Genomic DNA, 22,233 nt, shown 5'->3' on the forward strand with positions numbered 1-22,233 from the left:
TAGCTCACTTTAAGGAATGAAAAAGAAACTAGAGCACAGGTCCAATATCCATTAAATCTGAAATGTGGGAACTGTGTGTGAGTACACACACACACACTATATGGATATAAGAAAGAGAGGGGTTCCTGAAAATAGCCCTTGGTTCCACTCTCATTTTCTGTGTTCACACATTCAATTTATTCTGGCCACACAAATTGTACAGTGTAAATGGACACACACTCACAAGGTGTGTAAGACTGCCACACACTTATCAAACGTGCTGACAAGGCATATTAAAGTCCGCGTGAGGAGGATATACTTGATCGGATCAGGCACCCAGAGACCATTTGCAATTGCAAAGACAAGAGCAAAGGAAAAATGATTAAAAGTAATTTCCAATCCTGAGAGTCTCATTGCATATGTATTTTACATGGCTATGCAGCACATTTTACCGCACATTTTAAAGATGAGGGAAGCTTATTACTTCTGCCCAACTTCAAAAGGCCAGTCCCGTTCAGAGCTCATTCATGATTTGCCCATTGAGGGAAACTAATTCCAAATCCTCCATTTAGAAAGAAGGAGGGAAGACTGTCCCTTTCACCTCATTGAAACGTGAATGTTTTCCATGGTGGAGTCATGTAAAGTGAAAAATATAGAATAGAATAGAATATAGAAGAATAAGTCCTGAATTTGTGTAGCAGAATTTAAAACTGCTCTTTTTCATTACTTAATCAGTCCTTTTCCACACAGTAAGTATATTAAAGTAAATACGCTTTAGTACAAAGAGAGAAAAAAAGAGACACAAGAGTGAGCCACAGAGAGATAGAATGAGAGAGATGAGATTGTCGGAGTGTGTCACTGAGATAATATTCAATATACAGTATACTGTAGTCCCGACACCTGCCACCAACCCTGAAGATATGTGCTGTAGTGATATGTGCTTTCACTCTTCTTCTGGACTATGAGGAAAGCAGGACTGCATTTGTCTTTAGACTGGGCTCATCATAGAGCGGATTAAGTATTTTCTTAAAACTGATAGTAATGTAACTCGTGCAATCTTAAATATTAATATTAAATATTTCAAAATCACTCTGGACCCCTCACATCCAGCACACTCCCTCTTTGAACTGTTGCCATCTGGTCGACGCTACAGAGCACTGAGCACTAGAACGACCAGACATAGGACCAGTTTCTTCCCTCAGGCAATCCATCTTATGAACAGCTGACAATAATGGCGAACACACTACACTTTATATTTATATACACACACACTTTATTTATCTAACACACATACTTAGTATACACTTAAATTTTGCACACAATATATATGTACATACATAACTTCACTTTGTAATATACCTGCCTACAATTGTCATTTGTATATTGTCATTCACTGTCTACATATTTGTATTTTTTATTCTTTTATTATGTGTTTTATGTTCTGTCGCTGTCATTCTGTTGTACTGCGGAGCTTCTGTCACGAAAACAAATTCCTCGTATGTGTAAACATACCTGGCAATAAAGCTCATTCTGATTCTGATTCTGATTCTGATTCTAATGCAAATGGTAATACATAATTTAAAGTAAACTGAAAATAAATATTTGAACGCAACAATTAAATATTCATTCCTATGCAGGCTGAATATCTTATTTGACAATGCGTTTACTCAGGCTAGTGAAGATAAGAAATATGTAGGACTTATGAAAGCTCATTCATGAAGCATTGCAAGATAAAGGAAACTGTTTTGCCACAAAATTTAAGGAAATATTAAGTAGTAAGTTCACAGTATAAATACAACACACAAACACATCTGTCTCACTTTCACATGGGTAGCCACAAGTTAACATGAAACACATGAATAATATATTCTGTATGTATGCAGGGCTTCAAAAAAAAAGGAGTATTGGCTCCTACAAGAAACAAAATTAGGAGTCAAATTATTTCTTACGTGGCACAGAATAAATTGCTTTAATTAATTTATTTATTCATAAAAAATGTTTAAAAAAAATGTTATTGCAATTATTGAATGGCAAGTGCAATACAAATAATATGTTCACGCATTAACAGAACACAGCATTTAGACTTGAGCTCTTGATAACAAGAACCCATATTATTACTAATTATAAACGCAAACTGTTAACGCTATTGCTAATATCAACACACCTGACAGCTTTACCTGATGTAGTTTGTTCAAGATGTGCACAAAACAGACACTGCTTTTCTGCACTTTTACTTCGCACGTCATTTTCGATCTCTCTCATGCTGCTACAGCTGGAGCTGCTTTTAGCAGGTGCTGTTTGGCAGGGATGAGGACTGCTTTTCCTCTAAAACTTTGATGTGCACCGTCTCAGTTTATTACATCAACATACAAAAATATGTGATCAATAAAATAATGATACATAACAACATGTAAATATATACAGATGCCAGTGGCGATCTGAGCAAAAAATATCACTTGCAAATTAATATTTTTGGTCACAAATGCAACTGTTTTAGGTGCAGTCTGGGGCCCTGATTATATGCATACATACATACATGCATGCATTTTTCCACTCAGCATTTTCTCTTTTGCGCTTTCACTGCTGCAGAGCATACCTTAATCATCACATAACTGGCAGATGTCTTTGAACAATATACTAAGCCATTGAGGATAATCTAATCAGCTTGCACACATCCCTTCTGTCAATTGCTAAATGAATCATGGAATCTGTTCTAAAATTTTACATAAACATTTTGTGCAAATTATGCAACAGTTCTTAGACCAGAAAGCACATTAAACACACACACACACGCACAAATATGGTCAAATTTCTCTTCTGACTATGCAACACATAGATCACTGTCTCTATCTCCTGCTGAGAACACAGACACCTGCAGACACACAGAAATGCTTGTTTGGGAAGGAAGTGTTACATCGCTACATTCATTTGCATCTTAATAGACAGATCAGAAACAACTTTACTGTCTGGTTAATGTCAAATATCAACTTCTCAAAAGAAAAAAATCCAGCACATTGCTGTAACCTGCAAAAACAACAATTAAGATAAATCATAGATACTTTTTTTCTCCATTACCTATAGATTTATTTGAGTCCATACACACAACCAGGAATGATCCACCTAAAAATTTGTATTTATGCTGTTATAAATGTTTCTACAGCATAAAATATCACATAAATGGCAGTGTACCTATGCATTTTTTCCCCATGTAAAGGTTACAGTGATCACAGCTGTCGAGCTCCAAAAAGGACCATATAAATGCATAATATCATGTGCTGTATATAACATGTCATTGCTGATCATACGGTTTTAAAAAAAGTATGCCACATTGGTATAGGTTTGACATCAACACCTACTGTACATGGCACTAGTTTTGCATGTGTTGTATAGGAACAGAATATTCAAGTTTGAATATGCAGGCTGGAAAATAAAACTGGAAAGTTGCAGTGAAGAAGAATATTTTCTATGAATAATTATCTAAATATCATCTGTTCTTCACATAAAAGCTATTGTATGGCAACTACTGTATATCTGTAATATAGTTATATGCACAAATTCTTTGATAATTCTGGCCTCTTTTTTGTGAAGCTTGACAACTGCCAATGTATAGAAAAGGATGAAGACATGAAAAAAATAACAGCATATAGATTTGGATTGACATGAGTGTGAGTAAAAAAATAGAAAAGAAAGATGACTGTACTTCTACATTTCCATTTCTACAAACACTCGTGAATACAAACCATGTGAAATTGGTGCAACCTGCCTAAGCATCTGATTAATTACCAGTGTTCCCTGACAACCGACGAAGGCATCAGCAAATTAGATTAGCTCAAGTGCAATGACAGATAGAGCCACATCAGTCACAGACCTTCATTTGCTCTTGGGTATTTTCATTATATCTGGAGGGTTGGCAGTTTGCTATGCTGCTGGACCTCACGCACACACAAGGACACACATACATATGCTCACAAACATAGGATTACATACACAAACAGTGAAATACCCATCCACCTCCTTAGTGCTCTGTTGAATTACACCTCAGCAGAGCTGGACAAACATACGGCTGTTTACTCATCACTGAAACAAATCTCATATGTAGAGCATCTGTCTTTCCAAACTGTAATCTTCAAGACTGACTCCTCAGGTCAGTTACCTACACAGAACACCTGAAGTTGAAACTTCATCTGCTCTCTAACCCCCGTCTAATCCAAAACTTTCTCCTCAAAGTCAATTTATAGGTCAAATATGCTGCATCTGTAAACCATAATCAATCTAAATTCCCGCCCACAATCGTTATGTAACTCAGCAATAGAATGCATTATGCAAAACACAAGCACATCTGATACTCTTACAATTTAAATTTACACGCAAAGAGACCTAGCCTGGTAATACCAAGAGTTTACTTTCTCGTGGGGGGGGGGGGGGGGGGGGTTTATCTGAAGTTTAAAATCAATGGTGTACCCGTAAGCCAAACACATTACGTTTGGTTATGACGTGGGTTATGTGCCTGCTCAGCTGCATCAAACTTCTGTGGAAAACATAGGAATGCTACGAAAAACAAAACCATCCAGCAAGTTTTGCTGCCTCCTTAACCTGATCCTGCATGAGAGCAACCAAGGGTCACACAATCACAATTATCGCCTTGCTGGACTTTGGCCACCCCAATTTCTCGCTGACGATCAGTAACAGTTGATAAATTAAACTTTTCCCAAAACCTGTCAGGAGTACGGCCACAACAACACCTCGATTCAAAATGGGAAAATGTATTCAGCTGGCAAATGCCGGGAATACTCTCCACAATAGAGTGAATAGCATCCCGTGTCTCCATGTAAAAACTACAACTAAACTACAATCTTAAATTCGGCGCTTACGCTTAGTTTAGCATCTAAGTCACGGGTCTCAGCCCGCGCTCTGTTCATTGATTGGTCGATTGGTTTGGAGCGGGAGGAAGGAAATCTGGGAGAGTACAGAAGCTAACTGAAATTGAGCGGAAGTATGAAGTCTGACGTAGTCGGGCTAAAAGAGACCATTCAGAAACAACCCACTTGTGGTTCTTTTGAATAAAGAAATTCTTTTTAATGAATGAATCAAAAAAGATTCATGAAACGACATCAAACTCGCTTGTGAGTTAGCGGATTGAATCAGACACACTAAGTGAATAGTTTAGAAATCTGATTCCCTCACTAAACACCAATTTTTGGTTAGTGAACCAGAAACCTGCAATGTAGGCATAGGTTTGTGTCAGAAATCAAATGCTCATATGGGTACTTCTTTTGCACAAGTAATTACTTTGTGACAGTTAAAAAGAATGTTTTATAGCATGAATGTAATCCAGATGTACTATACATTGTCATGTGACCAATTATTGTACACACGACATGAAATTAAAGATAAATATTCACAACATTTTGTTACTGAAATCAATTAATAATTGATTTGTGAACTAAAGCATTTCTGAACAACCATCTCCATCATGTGAAAATCTACATTTTTAGCTAAAGTCATTTGGCTCCTTAATATTTCATTTTAGGAGCCAATAACTCCTTTGTCATTTCTTTTGTTTGGAACCCTGGATAAGATCCAGTCCTCTGCATTTCACTGCCAGTGCGAAAAGCAGCTCACGACATGCTGTAACAGTTCTCTGTACTACACCTCCAGAGCAGAAACACTGAACCAAGCACATAATGATCCACTCATAACACTTGAGTCATGACCCAGGGAGGATTTGACTCTTGGGAGTGCTAAACGAATCTAAGCACTGTCTGTGACCGATCTACAGTGTACTATTACTATAACACAAGCAGAAAATGTATAATATAACATCACTGACTATAGCACAAGAAGAAATTGCATTACATAACTGGGATGCATTACTATACTACCAGCAGAGATCTCTTGAGCTTTCCTTCTCACAAAGCATCTATCATGGTCCCAAGTGTGCGTTAAAGCTTTATTACTACCTATTAGCTAACACCTCTGTAATGGGTAACAACATAACAAAGGTAATGATAATAAACATATAAAATTGATAAGTTTCTGATTCATGTGAAAAGCTGTACCTGTAATGTAAAGCATGTGTAAGATGTAAGTGATTTGTGGGTAAGCAATAAAACATTACTATAAATGTTTTATTAAAAATGTGATTTTTAATTTAGCTGGGAGAACTCAACACTTCAGACTCTGACTATATACTTCCACATGAGCAGAGTACCTGTCATTATCAAATAAGACAGAGAAGTTAGCTGCTTCGGCGCACTGCAAGAAAAAGCTATTATGAAGCACTGAATTTCCGTGCAAAGGAAGATGCTTTAGAGAGAATCAATCCCAATGTACACACATGATGTATCAGTTAAACTCAAAATCTTCTTTAAAAAGAGCTTTCTTCTTATATCTAGTCTTTTGAGTCACATTTTTCTGATTTTAAACAACTAATTAAATCAGTACAAGCCAAAAAGAATGTGTCCTAAGCATTTCTCTTTTAAAAAAAAACCTTATTGTCTCTTTCCTCCCCCATTTGCCCATCCCACGGGTACCTTCAGCAGGCGCACAGACGGAAGGAAGGCTGCATGGCACAGTTTCCGTATGGTCCAGTTGAGCGGCCGAGGAGCATCCAGCTGGTTCGTCCCTCCTGGCCGGACGTTCCCGCCATCCGGAAAAGGGCCCCACATTGGGGCGGCGATGCACGAGGGGTCTCAGTCCGAAATCCACTTAACTCATGAAGCATGACCCTCCTCAGTCCCTGTCGCAAAAACACGCAACCTGTTTCCTTCCGAACAAGCCGTTCTTCACCTGCACCCCCTCCCTATCCTCCCTCCCCTCCCCACAGATCCACTGGATCGGGAAAACACCTTCAGACCATATAGGGTGTCCGGGTCCACTTCCACTGGCCACAAAGACCCAACAGTGCCAGAGATAACTTCGAGCATGCGGTCTGAATGAGTGGAGAGAAACAGAGAGAAGAGGAGCAAAGCTGAGTGGAAGAGAGGAGAGTGAGAAACAGTAGCTGTGATGTAGAGCAGCAGAGCGGCACTGTCTTGAAGAAGCCGGAGAGAGAGAGAGAGAGAGAGAGAGAGAGAGAGAGAGAGAGAGAGAGAGAGAGGAGAGAGAGCGGGGAGTGGAAAGAAAGAGATGCATGGAAGGAAGCAACAAGAATGATAGTATGTACTGTCAAAGAAATTGAAAAACAAAAGATACATGAGATCATGCAGGAGAATGAGGTTGAGAGTTGCTGTGAAGGCAAAGCATTGGAATTGATGAGGAATATTAGAAAGCAGATTGTGTTCTTTTCATTTTAATACAGCTTTCTCTTCTTTTAGGTCTTTCAGGTCACAAATGGAAAAACTGAGAGGAAAGATTCCCCTGATTCCCTCGCGATGTCTTCTATTGGTACTCCTCTGAACTGTTCTCCTCTATTCTCTCTCTTTTTTCTTCCTCTAAAGCCCCCTCCTCCTCCATTCCCGCACACTCCATCCTTTCCAAACATATGACGCATTGACCAACGGAAGGATAATGGAGTAGAGAGAGAGAGAGAGAGAGAGAGAGAGAGTGAGAAAGAAAAAATTTTTTTATCTTCGGTGTATTGGACTGAACTGCTCCCCTCCGTTGGATGGGTTTAATAATACATGGTTTGTTAAATGGTCTGACATTGTCTCAGAAAATGTGTTCGGGAAAAAAACCTCCCTGAGGCAGAAGTGTTTAAACAAATAAATGGTACGGTAGAATGGAGAGAATGCAGTAGAAGAGTTGGCCATCGTGCTTTGTAGTCACTAGGTCGGCATCCCTGAGGATCAGATCGTAATAATGAATGTCAACAATCAATCCCCAATCTCCACGGGCATCACCTGGCCACGCAGATGTGAGAGATGCCACAGAGACCTGGATGGAATACTAAGTAGCACACCGAGTGGGAAGCTCCTCCTCTTCCTGCTTCTTCCATGGATGCAGAGTTCTCCTGTCACTCAAGGTATCTTGAGATGCTGAGAAGATTATGCAACTCTTCAAGGGAAGGTGTGTATCCATAGCAACCTCCGTTTACCAGTGTCAGTGGGAGATTGGGTTTAATGTGCAGGTATGAGGAAAGAGGATTGTCCTCCAATCAGATCTGACAACGAGGACGGGAAGCTCCCAGAGATACAGAGATTTAGTGAGTGGGATTTAAACAGAGAGAACATGAAGACACCGTACACATGCTTACCATATTTATGTGACAGCAATGACCACGTGTCATGTGGAGGGTCATTCTACTGTGAAGTACATTTTCATGCCCCCAACAAATATGTCTTAATATATTAGAAAAAATATAAAATGTAGAAATCATTTATTAAATAAAGTTCATTCGTAAAAATAAATTACTAATTTCATGGTTTTGATGTTATTGTTTTTTGTCTCAACACACATATATAAAGAAATATTCTATTTTTATATTAAAATATAATTATATAACTTTATATTATTAAAAAATAAATGTTTGAATACAAATATAACAAATATATGCACAGTGGTGCATTGTAACAAAGTAGCCTATTTATATTTTTATAAATTTTGGGAGAATCTGTGTTTTACTCAGGTTTTAATATTTCTGTCAATTTTCACTTTTACTCCACTATACAGTATTTCCTAATTAAAATGTGTCCTTTTCCTCCGACACATTTCCCCAAAGCATATTCGTAACTTGCTACAAAATAAAGTCAGAAGAACACAGACTGCAAGAAAGCTGGTTTTACGAAACAGTGGTCTGTTGCTTGCAAGTCAAGACTCCTAAAAAACAAACACCTTTTTGTCCAAACGAGTGCTTACACAGCCGTGCTTGATATCATTTTCCACTCAAGTCAAGGCATGGTTGTGCGATATGGTCTGTGCTAATATCGCTAGAGTTTTTTTTTTAAAACAACATGCAATCTGACATTATCGAATATATTACAAACCAAACAAAAACACACCAAGAAAGTGCACGCATGCATATGTGATTTAGTCTATTAAATGCATTCAGAATGCCCCTGAGATCCAAGATAAGAGGCAAAATACAAGTTTAATAAAGTTATAACAGTTTCCAAACTATTTTACAAAACTGAGCAGCACACAAGACGGTGTTTCTTTACTGAATAAATAAAAAAAAAATCAGTTTTTTGAACGAATGATTCAGTGACTCACTTATTAGGAAGATTTCTAGGAAGATATCTATACTTTTACTTAAGTGTGGATTTCAAGTACTTGTATATGAAATATGCTATAAATAAGCCTGCCTTACCTTAAGTGCCTGAGCCTGACAAGATCATATTTCTGAATGTCTGAAATATCTTTTTAAAGGAGACATATTTTGCCCCTTTTTACAATATGTAATATTATTAGTTGGTGTCGCCAGAATGTGTCTGTGAAGTTTCAGCTCAAAATACCCTACGTATAATTTTGAAAATAGCTATTTTGAGTAGAAGCAGAAACACGCTGTTTTTCGTGTCTGTCTCTTTAAATGCAAATGAGCCGCTGCTTCCCCCTTTTCCACAATAGAGTTTCAGATTGTACCTACTAAAAAACACAGTAGCCGCTCACTGCAGAACACAAGATCTTGGGGGCATGGTTGGATCCACATCTAGGGGGTGGAGATTGGTAGGTTTAGGGGTGGAGATGGGTGGGTTTAGGGATCAGGGGGTGGAGACGGGAGGTTTAGATATATGTATGATGGGAGGAGCTGGCTGGGTTCAACCGTGCCCCCTCGATATTGTGTTCTGCAGTGAGGACCATCTCAAAAAACATCTGTTTTGGTTCTGATTATGTTTATTGCACTGAAATCATGTGTGTTTAACCATATTAGTTTAAACTTCTGATATGGTTTACAGAGTACACACGTACAGAGAGTGGCTGTCACAGCATGTGAGTACTAAACTAAGTTCTCATACACACACAAGCTTACATTAAAAACAGATGAGTTTCAAAAACAGTCGGTAATGTCTGTGAAGGTAAACTGCTGGGAAATAAATCACATGTTTATTTTAGAACTGTGTGGCAGCAGCAATATACAGTTAATAAACCAATAAATCCTTTGCTCTATTGTCTGCTCTGAGGCTGGGACACTAAATAGTGTTCTGTTCTCATCTGTGCAGCCAAAGGCAGAACAGTTAGCATGTCCTGTTCAAACTTTTGCCATGGCATTAGAACTGGTACACTGTTGTCATTTGCAAAATCAAAATGACGACACAATGGGTGGAAACTTACAGATTAAGGGTCAGTAATATTATAATGAGATCCTTTTGCAATATCACTAGGGGAAAGAAATCTGACACGCTCGTTTTTCAGATGCTTGCAGAAAATGCCTTACCAAAACAAAGTTACTGGGTTGCATTTACAGTTGCATTTATTTTAACTTTAGCATGCATCACACAACACCTGCACAACACAATCAGGTCTTCACTATGCACATGTACTACGCATACACACACACACACACACACACAAGCAATTCACAGCAGCATCTAATTACTTTCTGACCTACGCACTGCTGTTTACATGTCACTACCTCCTCGCCACAAAAGAGTGGTGCGGAAAATATGTTCCACAATATGTTTATGTATTTCAATCTGTTTATGTGTGTGCACGCAAATATATTCGAACGTGCACAGCGTACATGAATATCCTCAGAAATACACCAACAGGAATCGATTCACATGCCAATTTAAGGGCGGATCCCATTATCAGCAGTGACTCAGTGTAAAATAATGCTTGATGGCCCCAAAAATGCCATTTTATACCAGTTGTGCAGCAACAAAAGCCTCTCCAGAAAATGGACCGAGAATGTGATGCTTCACGATTCCGTCTCTCTCTTTCACTCATCATCAGTGTCATAGCCATTCCCAAAAGCCTTAGACATTCATTGAGACTGTCATTGTGTGATTTTAAGCACTGCAATATTGTTATAAATATTTTTTTTATTATTAAAATCATTTGCAACATTTTAACCAAAAAAATAATAATAATAAAAATTACAATTAAACATAAAACAACAACAACAAAACAACAGGATTTTCAGAAAGTTTGAAATAATACAAATCCCCCCCGAGAACAGATTTGTAACAAACACTGCTTCATAAACCCAGTGCCACCAAAACCGCTCGATTATCAGGTCCCAATGATGAAGATTTACTACACAATGAATAGGGTCCAAAAGGGTGCTGCATCTGTGGTGAAATCTGTAAAGACTATAGCAAAGCACCCTCATCATTATTCTGAAGGGATGATGGAGTGAGAACTGTCTCTTTAATGAGCTCGGGTTGCAAGCTGTTTAAGTTCGGGAGCATAGCAGTCCCAGCCAATTTAAAACAGTGGCAGAAGTGAATGTTTCTAGCTCACTATATCGTCCTTTAATCTCCACAGAACCCTTCGTGACTTCGCACGCTTGCTGTTTTACTACCAAAGATGTTACATGCAACTCATTTTGCATGACCCCCTATTTTTCTATATAATATTTCACTATATACTGTAGACTGGTTTTGAACGCATAGAACACATTAAAACAATCGCTAATAGAGCTACATTGCATTTGTATCTCTTATGTCCCCACCAGAAGCTCTAATTGTGTAAAAAGTGTATGCTTGTTAGAGCCGCAGAGATTGCTTTTATTGTGATGGATGCTGTGCAGTTGTGGGCAGTGAAAATCAAACGCTTCTTGGTCATCACGATAATGAGCCATTTGCTTTCTTTAGTTTCATAAAGCGCTGGTGATTATATGTGATCTGCCTCATGTACCGAGGGTATCTGACAGGGTGTTTGTGTGTTCTATTGCTAAGGCTCCATTTAGCAAAGATTGAAGATATTCTTTCTGATGTATTATACAACTTTAGGCTTTTCTGTCCAGTTGTGGAACTCAATTGACCTATTCATGTAACATCACACTCTGAAAAATTATTACTGATGTTGTTTGGCTTTATAGTAAAACTGGCTCATACATTTAAGTGAATAATCATAGAAGAATATAACCTTGGATATAGATGCTCTATGCTACTTGTCACTTTGAATGATAGATATAGGTTAAATGTGCACCAGAATAGTTGTTGTTGCCATTTTGAACTGGGGTATGAAAGACACAGGAATGTGTGTCGCTTGCTTGTTTTTGGGTATGGAGAGACTGTGTTTGTTTCACAATAATAATTCAGTTACTCTGACATCAGGCTCTCCTTATGTCTTCTTTGTCTGTTATCTATACGTTTATATTATATTTCTCCTGTAGGCCATGTCATTACCACTATCATTTAAAAATCCTTATATTTTCTCTGATCGGCTCATGTTTACTCCATGTTCTGATTTCTCTAGATTTTAGATAACTTCAAGAAAAAAAAAGGAAAAGAAAAAAAAATCTGTGTGTGATGTATCTATTCAAACACTAGATGGCCATCACATAAAATGAATCCATGCACCTGAGCTGAGCTGGTGAATATAAAGAAACCTCTTATTTAACAGCTTATCAATGTTTTGCACAGATTTCCACAAAAGCACTATAATATGTCCTATATTCTAAGCACAATTAGCTTATTAATTAGCAAATGCAGTCATTTCACATTCATTTGTGTAAATGTACAGTGGCATATTATGGAGTTTTGGCTATAAAATATGGTGTCCAGTAAACAACCCCCGAATACTTCAAAATGTAACAATTTTTTTTTTATTAAAATTAAAAACAACAAATTGTTTATTTTTTTCCTAAGTCCTAAGTCTTACTCTAAAAACTGTCTAAAATGTCTAGAATTATTGTAAATATTTAACTAATATGCAAACTGGAGTTAAGATGAACCTAATGAAACAGGCAAATTGAACTCTTAAAAGAGCTGAAAGGAAGACAAACCAAATAGGACATAAGGAAAACTAAAAAATAATTGTAATCAAACAATACTGATAAACTATATATATATATATATATATATATATATATATATATATATATATATATATATATATATATATATATAAATAAAATAATCAGCAAAATCAATTATAAACTTTCAGAAACCTTAATAACGCAATGCTTATGTTGAAGAAAATTAAAATGAAGCCACGTCATCATAGACTGTATGGAGTCCAAAAGAGATCATATGACCCCAGAACAGCAGCTCAGTTTGTCAAAAGGGCCTTTTTTCATTTTGATAGAGGTGACTGAAGCCACTTATACCTCCACACCATGATCATCGGTTCATAAACCTGCAGACCTCTCTCTTCTCTCTTCCTCCATCTCCTCTTAACACTTTTCTCACTGCTAAAGACTATCATTTTTTACACTGAAATCAACAGCCACACCACACATTCACAACTAGTTTCCACCCACCACGCACTCCCCTAAGTCTGATATTTCCAACTGATAAACAGCTCTATATCTCTCAGAGTAATTTTCTCCAATAGTTCAGTCTCAATTTGCACTTGAAGAAATCATCAACACATCACTTGTTACAGACACCCTTCTGATCACATTTAAGAGGCCTAAAATGACCTCACTGCTAAAAATGGAAGCAGAAAACTACAGACTTAACAACATGCTTGAATGAGCTGTTTTTAATCAGAACAACTCGTTGGAAGCCAATCAAGTTTCTGAAGTGTCCACTTCATGGGGAATGACCTGCTGCCTTTCATTAACAACCTGTGAGACCTCTGGTTGTTAAAACCTCTGAAGGACTGGCTGCCTTTTCAGTATGATTTTAAATGGAATTGGCCGCACCACACAGGGCTTTACTGAATTATAATGAAATACAATTCAACACAGGGAAATTAAGTAAAAAATTCAATTTTCCACAAATTTTAAAGGTGGAATTTAAAAAAAAATAAAAAAAAATAGGACGCTTTGAATTTCAATTCTGCATCCTTTTTGCTACCTAAATTCAAATAAAGTAGTTGAATTGGAATTTAAAAGGCATTGTCATTTAAAGTCCAAATGGTAAACAACCCAAGTTCTCATTCTGCTACATCAGTTACAGTGAATTACCAGAAACTTGTTGGGCATCTCGGTCAGAGCTACTTGTCATCCCAGCAAGCCCATGGATTGAGCACAACATGTCGTTACAAGTGGAACTGACCTGGGCTGATACCTGCATGCACAATTAACCTGCAGATGATCCAGATTGTGATGCCCTGATCTTCAATCAACCTAAGAAGGCCACTTCACACCATTTTAGTCTCACTTCACTAGTTGCTAGAAGTTGCCTGTGCTAAATTAAAGTAGCTGTCCTGTCACTTTTAGAAAGAACAGTCTCTGCATCTGTAAGCCTTCATCTAAACTTATTCTTGCAAGACAATGCTCCTTCACCTCTGCAGTCTGCAAGTCAAAGGCATCACAATGAGGCAGTAAGTCATTTTCTAATCTCATTTCTGCTGAACAGGTTGTACTAGGAATAAAGTTACTTTGAATAAATCTTCAGCATGCACTGCAATCTTCAGTGCTGACAATGCCTTAAATAATTTCTCAGACAATGACAGCAACTCTATAAGGTTTCATTTTTTATGTTTACTTTACTTGATAACGTTCAAAAACATATATTCCTGAAAAAAAATTATATAGAACTGCAGTTTTTTTATTTTTATTTTTATTTTTTTGAGGTTAGTGTGGAATAAAAAAAAAATCATAATTTTTATATTGTGCATTTAGAATAACCTACATTTCCAGACCCAACCACTAGAGGGACTTTGTATTTCGTGAACTCTCCTCTCCTCAGTTCAGTGACAGAGTTGATGTGTCCGAAATGGCTCTGTGAGACAGACTACTTAAATGCACATAAAAACAAAAAATAAAATAAAATAAAAAACCTGCATCAATTTGTTTTTAAACAAACAGGATTTTATGTTACAAATAATGCAGTGGTAAAACATCAAGCATGAATTATAATAGAAAATAATGAACGTTAAGAGCACTGACCCTCTTTGTAAAGAGCAAAACAAACATGGCTGATTAGAGTCATATGCTTTGGATGCTCAGGAACCAAGGTTTTTTATTTATTTTTTTGCCAGTATCATATCATATCAATATTCTCAGACATTCAATCTAATGGCAATCATTACTGAAGAATCAAGCAGAATGTAATTCTGACAAAAAGATGCAGAGGTTTTTTTAGTTTGCACATTTGATATGCTTTAACCATGTTTAGTAAGTCACTCTGCAAAAGAGTGCCTGCTAAATGGCTTGCATTTTAATGACTGAAATTAACATTTAAGCCAATGAAAGGCAGTCTACAGTGATTTACATCAAAATGTTAATTAGGAAGCATTGTAAAGTAGAATTCACAAAGAAAATGTTCACCCATACAAACTCCGATCGTGTAACCCAGTTCATTTACAAAACGCCAATCCAAAATAATGATTTGCGAGGTCAAATAATTATCATACTCCATCTGCAGAACTAAGAATCACTGTAGTATTAAAAATAACCGATAAGTTAAGCAGCAGCAGGAAGCTGAGAAGCATCGCAGCTTCAAGCTATTTTCTTGCACTGCGCCTGTGCCAGATCTGATTTGTGAACTGACGTGTGTGAATCTGAAACCAATTCCCACCTGCCAGTCAGCAAATTACATTGTATTGCCCACTGTGAAATGGTTCTGAAAAGTATGAATTCATTAAAACTGCATGTAAAACTGCTGCTAACATTACAGTAGATGCTCTTTTAGTATCTACAGATATATGCCCCATTATAACTTTGTATGCTGCTGTGAATAAAAGCAATGATTTTTGCATATGTGCATTTGAATGCAGGCAGGCATATTTAATTGCAGGTGTGACAGGTATTACAAGAGCATGCTTTGTATTAGCATGCTTATTTTGTTCCAGAGAACATGTGCATTTGGTATGGATATTTGAGATGTGCGTGTTTATCTGTCTCTTTTCAATCCCGCACTGTCACTGGTGATCTTCTAAGCCTGTGATGCCTAACCTGGCTCTGGAGGCAAGAGGATAATAGCAGCTCTGTGGGGCTGTGGAGGAGTCAGAGGATGGGATGAGTCTCCTGCGGGGTCTCCTCCCTCTGTCAGGAAGACCTCCACTGGCTGATCTCTCCCTGTTCACTGCCCCATCTGGAGCCTTCAAACCCACAGGGCCCAGTGAGCTGGCATCAAAAACCAACCTCAACACGTCAGGCATAACCAGTCACACATCATTAATACACTGACTTTGTTTACGGTACTTCGTCATATGCAGACTGTAAAAGGGACACGAGTTTGAAATTGAAAAGTGTGTGTATTAAATCCAAAATCTTGCTTTGAGCAAAGTCAGTAAACGTTCAGAAAACAATCATCATACTGTATACCATATTCATGATGCTGTACCTGGAACAAATGCTCTGTGTATATTTTTCTCATCGCATCTGAAACCTACCCCTGAACACCTCACAAAAACCTGTGCAGAAAAAAACACAAGCTTTTTTATTTATTTTATTATTAGATGTAAATAGAAGCATGATCTGGCTCATTTATAGGCCTTTTAAAGTAGTAAGGTCCAACTCACTAGTCGGTGTTCAACAGATTTCACTAAATTAGTGAGGGCACAGAATTACACAATTCACTTTTGTATTTTGCACAGCGTTAGTGGATCTGTGGTTACTATAGCAACAAATTACTCTGTTTAACTCCACTTTGAAGTTCTATTGCATCATTTAAAAGTTTAAACTGTCCTGTCAGTCAAAAACTTTCATAAACTTTAAATAAATTATGTTTTCTCCATAGTGGCCACATTGCTACTTCTTTTTTCTGCTACTTCTCTTATATATATATATATATATATATATATACACACACACACACACACACACACACACACACACACACACACACGTATATAAAAGTAAAGAGAGAAATGAAAGAAAATGAGGGAATTTCTTTCATTCACATCATGTTCTTTTAAAAACAAATTATTTCCTTCACTTCTCCCTTATAATTTTTTTTACAGAAGAGGATTAGCAACAAGCAATAATGCAAGATTAAACTTGTTGAATGAATCAGCGTTTTTGAACGTGTGGTTGAATGAATGGTTTAAAGACTGACTGACTGCCCGTTTAGAACGCATGGGTGAAAATATAAATAAAAAATCTCTTGTCCAGTCAGATTCGAGGATCCGAACAAACCTAATGATCTTTTTGTCAGGTTTATGTTCTGTTATGTGGATCATTATTTTGTCATTCTCTTCTGTTTACTTCACTTCCTGTTTCAACCCTATTTGGTGTCGGTTTCATTGGCTACTTATATGACCTCTAAGTAAAGTTTACTCTTTTTATTAGAATTTATTTACACTGTGACAATATAAATTCTATTTACTCTATGTAAAAGTAGCAGATCTTTGCAATACATGTAAATAGTAATTAAATGCTAATTATACTTATAAATAGTGAAAAATACTATTTCCACATCAGTATTGTTGTACATTAACAGGATGCAATAATTACAGAGAGTAAAATTATTTTATTTATTAATTTTTTTAAATACAAGCCCTCATATAGCCTACTAACCCTATATCCTAATGGTCGACAGCATTGGCTTCATTCACGAACATTGCTCTCTTCGACTTGCACCAATGACTAATGCTAACTGATGCTGATAACGAGATAAAATTAACATGACACAGGTGTGTTTATTCTCAGCACTTTATTTATACTTCATTATCATAATTTAATGAGTTTGTTCTCAACATTTAATTTCTGCTTTCTTCCTTCAAAAATGCTACGATTTTTTTCTAGAAACACAATTACTTTTTCTGGTAATTTAATGAGGTCATTCTCAATATTTAATTTCAACATTTTTCTCAAAACACAATGAATTTTTGGTGTAATTTAAACAAGTTCATTCTCGAAACAACAATTTTTTTCTTGTAATTTAATGAGTTTATTCTTAACATTTAATTGAATGAGTTTAATAATGACATTTTACAATCATTTTATAATGACTTTAATCTCAAAATGGATCTATTTGTTTATTATTGTTTGGCCCTAATCCTTTTCCGTACATTTAATTTCCTTTCCCTTAGCTTTCCTGCTTCTTGCTACATACACAACATGCAAATTTGTTTTGCCTGAGGTGAGTTGTTTTAAACAATAAATTCAATATTTCACTGTCAGGTAATTAAATTGTTTTGCACACACACCTTCAATCAATCTTTCTGGTAGTGAAACCCTTCCTAAAGCTCCAAAACTACTCTGCAAAACACCTGGGCTATTTGAACATTTTGTTTTTTAAACTCAGTAGTAATTGTCGGTGGAAGGAGTGAATGTACAGCGCTCTCTCACACCTTCAATACCACAGCTGAAGTGCCCTTGAGCAAGGCACCGAACCCCCAACTGTTCCCCGGCCCCAGCAGCAAAAAAAATGGCTGCCCATTGCTCCAGGTATGTGTTCCCGGTGTGTGTGTGCACTTTGGATGGGATAAACACAGAGCACTAATTCCGTCACTAATTAAAAGAAAAAGTAATGCTCCTGGTCGATCCTGGTAAAAAAAAAAAACCATCAGAAAACTTTGTAAGACTTAATTAACTCTTAGATGAAAAACAATCATTAAGTTCTTTTTCTGGCATATTGTCATCTGCTGAGTGTGCCTGTAAAAAGAGCAACATTCTTTCCACGTAACTGTAATCCATTTCATCTCTGTCTTAGCTTAGACAGGATAGAGTAGCAAGTCTCTGATGGCACTACAATGACACACATACATGACCTGAAAGTGGCATTCTGTCGAGCGAAGGAAAAATATTTTCAGCCTTAAGCAGCTAATTAAAGTCCCGACTAACACCGTTCACCTCGCAAAAATGGACTAAAGTAAACATATTTGAATTAAGAATCAAATAAACTGTAAGGCTGCAATGCAATTAGTAAAGACTTTCTCGCTGCTGGAGAACACTAATTAGAGTCTCAATAATCCAACAGGTTTGAGTCTCGGTCTGAGGGCAATTTATCCCAGACCATCCAATCAGTATCACAGCATCTCACACAGGTTTTCAGACTATAGCGGTTGCCAGTCAAAGGTGCCATCATTAAAGGCCCCGTTCTTAAATGGCAATGATGCTTTTTGAGATCAAAACAGCTTTTTTATAAAGAGAAAGTGATAAAAAGAGAAACGTGGAATTTAATAGTCCCTAGAAGCAATTCAGTGGGGTCAAAGACACAACAAAGGACTAAGACAGACGTTCAGACTAAGGTTAATGGAACCAATGTTAGCAAAAAAAGCACAGGACAATTTTGTGTGTTTTTGTCTCATCTGAATTGACTAGAAGACTAACACTAGCAGGTCTAGACAAGAGCAATTTCCACTCATCTTATAAAGCTAATGAAAGAAGATCGAAATCATTCATCATTCACATTTAATCTCTTAAACACTTTGAGAAAGTTCGTCAAATTAAGTGTCAACTCAATGACATTTAAAACTCCAGAATATAAATATTGTGTTTGTTCAGAGCCACAAGACTTGAGGAAAATATTATGCAAATGTTACAGTCCCACAAAAGAGCATAAAATTAAAATGAATATATTTAGTTACTGCTTTGCTTTATACTAAACAGAGGGATGCACAGACAGTCTTCATGTGGTCCTGCATTAATGAGTCTATTCAACTTGACAGGATTTCACTGCAAGGCCTGAGTTATTCTGGCTCCAATCTCCCTCTGCATGATTTTTTTGTCAGACTAAGGACTGTGGCGGGATATGAAGACCACTAATTGGCTACTTTGAACGATACAAGACTTTCTGTCCTGTTGGAGAAGATGAGTTGATTAGGAAATGTAAAATTATGTAATACAATAGTTATTTAAATGTGGTGACATTCCTTTTACCTTCATTATGAAAATTGCAGTGCTTCGCAAATGACTTCCTGCAAACATGCAAATATATTTAATTTCTGAAAATTACTTGCCGTAGTTACAAACCTCTGTAGATCAAAACGCACCCAAACACATTTACTTAGCCAACGAAATTGGGACATTCCGTAGACTTCTACTGTTTTCATAAGAAGCTAGTTCTAAATACTATAACCTAACCCTGACAAAAAAAAAAAAAAAAAGTTTAAAACTGCATTTTTACAATAAAAAACTTTATTTACAAATGAGGACATCTCCAAAGAGGTTTTGACAGATTTAGCTTACATCTTAGAACAAATTTGTCCCTGATATGTAGTATTCACTTTCAAACCAAGGGATGTGTGCACATTAAAAATATGACAATAAGTGATAAATTGATAATTATGTTGATGCCGATATACAATACAATTCTAAACTACAGTGTCTAAATAAAAACAACTAAAATCATTTTAAATGCTAAAGTGATTGTGCAATAAATATTAATGTAGTTATGCAACTTATTATTACTGTATGTATAGTATGAAAAACTGATATTCGGGATTTTCATTAAGTTTAACTTTAAGAAATAGGAAATATAATCAAAATATAAAAACAGGAAATGAACAAATAAATATCCAATATTGGTTTATGTATATCCAATATGCACTCATGCATATGAATTCAATAACAAATAAAAAATTGGGCAAAAAGCAGCTGGGCATGGGCCTGGACCTGTTTATTGTTACAAATAACCACTATACAAGAAATAAGAAAAATGTCTGTAATTGACAAAGTACCTCTAAAATCTTTCAAAATATATATGGAAACAGTATAGCTATACCCAAATATAAAAAGGCCAAGTAATTCCTGCCATATTATAGTTATAAATTCTTCTACAGAATGTAATAATGTTTAACTGCAAGTAAACTGCAGATATAGCTATGAATTAACATCTACTAACAACAAATATCTGTATCTTGGCACAATTTCCAGGATGAATCTATTTTCATAGTATGGCACCCCTGATCCCTGAGCAGAGTGCAACTATGTTAACAGAGCAGAGGAGGAAATGCCACACTCGCTTGACATAAATTTTACATTAGTTCCTGTGCCAAGTGTGTTACCAAGGCAACCTGGCAATTAGCAGATAATAGGAATAGCACAATAAAAGCAGCACTGCACTGTATAGATATAAAAGTGTACAGTCTTACTCCCTTTGACCACTATAAAGGGGCCGTCCATACTGAACTGGATAGCTGCATCTGCCCTGGGGCACTCCAGCCATTCGGAGATGGGAAATGCTAATGTGGAGGGCTGGTTGAGGCAGGAGTCACATGCTTTGCATTTTACTGTCATCTCAGGGAGGGTGATGCTATGAAATGGTCTGGGCAAGCTCTGCTAGATGTGCCTGAGCTGGGGGTAAATACTGCCAACATAAAATTAATCTGCCACAAGTACCCTGATTAGTTGGTTGGTTGGCCGTTATCGATGCACCATCATCTCTTTAATAAGCAATCTGTTGTGCCATCGTGTAATGAGATAAATGGGTTGTTTTAAGGGTAGAGACTGATTCTAAATAAGCTTATTACATATATTCAAATAATTTATAGGTAGATTGAGGTAAATGCATGTTTTTGTTAAGCAAATGCAGAAATTGTGCAAAAATTCTGATTATGATAGTGTTCATGTTTAAATAAAAATGATGTTGTGTCTGAGGCCATCCGAGCAACAGGCTCCCTAGGTCCCAGCGGTGACTGGGTTTTGAGAAAAAAGCTTTTATCAGAAATGCACACAGGCAGGAGTGTGAGTTCATTAATCTGCTGAGAGAAGTGCTGGTTTCTTTTTCAGCTGTCAGAGACTCTCCTCTCCAGAGGCCAGTCGGCTTTACCAGAGGGAGGACCTTTCCAATTCATGTCCGTTATTTCATCTAATGCAGAGGGACTGTGATTTGAGACCTAGGCACTAGGGTTATTCTGCGGTCTTGTGTTGGAGCTGGAAAAAGCTTTTAAAGGACTTACATGTGCACATTAAATACAATTATTTGTACATATACATCATTTCCAGTTTTCACTCTTCTTCTGTAAGGACAATCTGGGTTAAAAGCATTTCTGCTTTTAAATCATGTAAAAACTTGCCCCATTACTTCCATTGTAAAGGACAACTATTTTTTTTGGATTGAGCTTATCTTGTCCTGGACCTGAACATCCTTTAAAACTAATTAGGGTTGCGACCTCGCCCAACAAAAACCCAGATTAGACTTTTCTGAAGTGACCAGAAGTGTCGGAATCACAACACTATAGCAGTATTCTATAATTTAGACACATTTAAAAAGCATGTGAACTCTAGTGAGATATCTGTAACTGTAGTGTGAAAGTCTACTGTAAACGTGCCGGGTGATATGTGTGACTGTTGCTATAACAACCTAAGTAAACCACATCCTCCAGGCTTAAAGCCCTGTGGTGGCAGCACAAAATCAGCCCCCCAAG

General features: G+C 36.9%; 1 protein-coding gene across 4 annotated transcripts in view; it reads right to left on the reverse strand.

Annotated features, from left to right (window-relative positions):
* The window catches only part of LOC128010490 (transient receptor potential cation channel subfamily M member 3), a 114,388-nt gene that overhangs the window by 87,773 nt on the left and 4,382 nt on the right, over positions 1-22,233 (reverse strand). The window contains exon 1 of one of the 4 annotated variants that reach the window (XM_052593022.1): positions 6,513-7,052. The exons of the other annotated variants lie outside the window; for them this stretch is intronic. Within the exon in view, the coding sequence (XP_052448982.1) occupies positions 6,513-6,647 (135 nt within the window). The 5' untranslated portion in view covers positions 6,648-7,052. Of the gene's footprint in view, positions 1-6,512; positions 7,053-22,233 lie in introns of those variants that run through there. 4 annotated transcript variants of the gene reach the window in all.

This window comes from Carassius gibelio, chromosome A5, assembly GCF_023724105.1.
Source record: "Carassius gibelio isolate Cgi1373 ecotype wild population from Czech Republic chromosome A5, carGib1.2-hapl.c, whole genome shotgun sequence".
NCBI classification, from domain to species: domain Eukaryota; kingdom Metazoa; phylum Chordata; class Actinopteri; order Cypriniformes; family Cyprinidae; genus Carassius; species Carassius gibelio.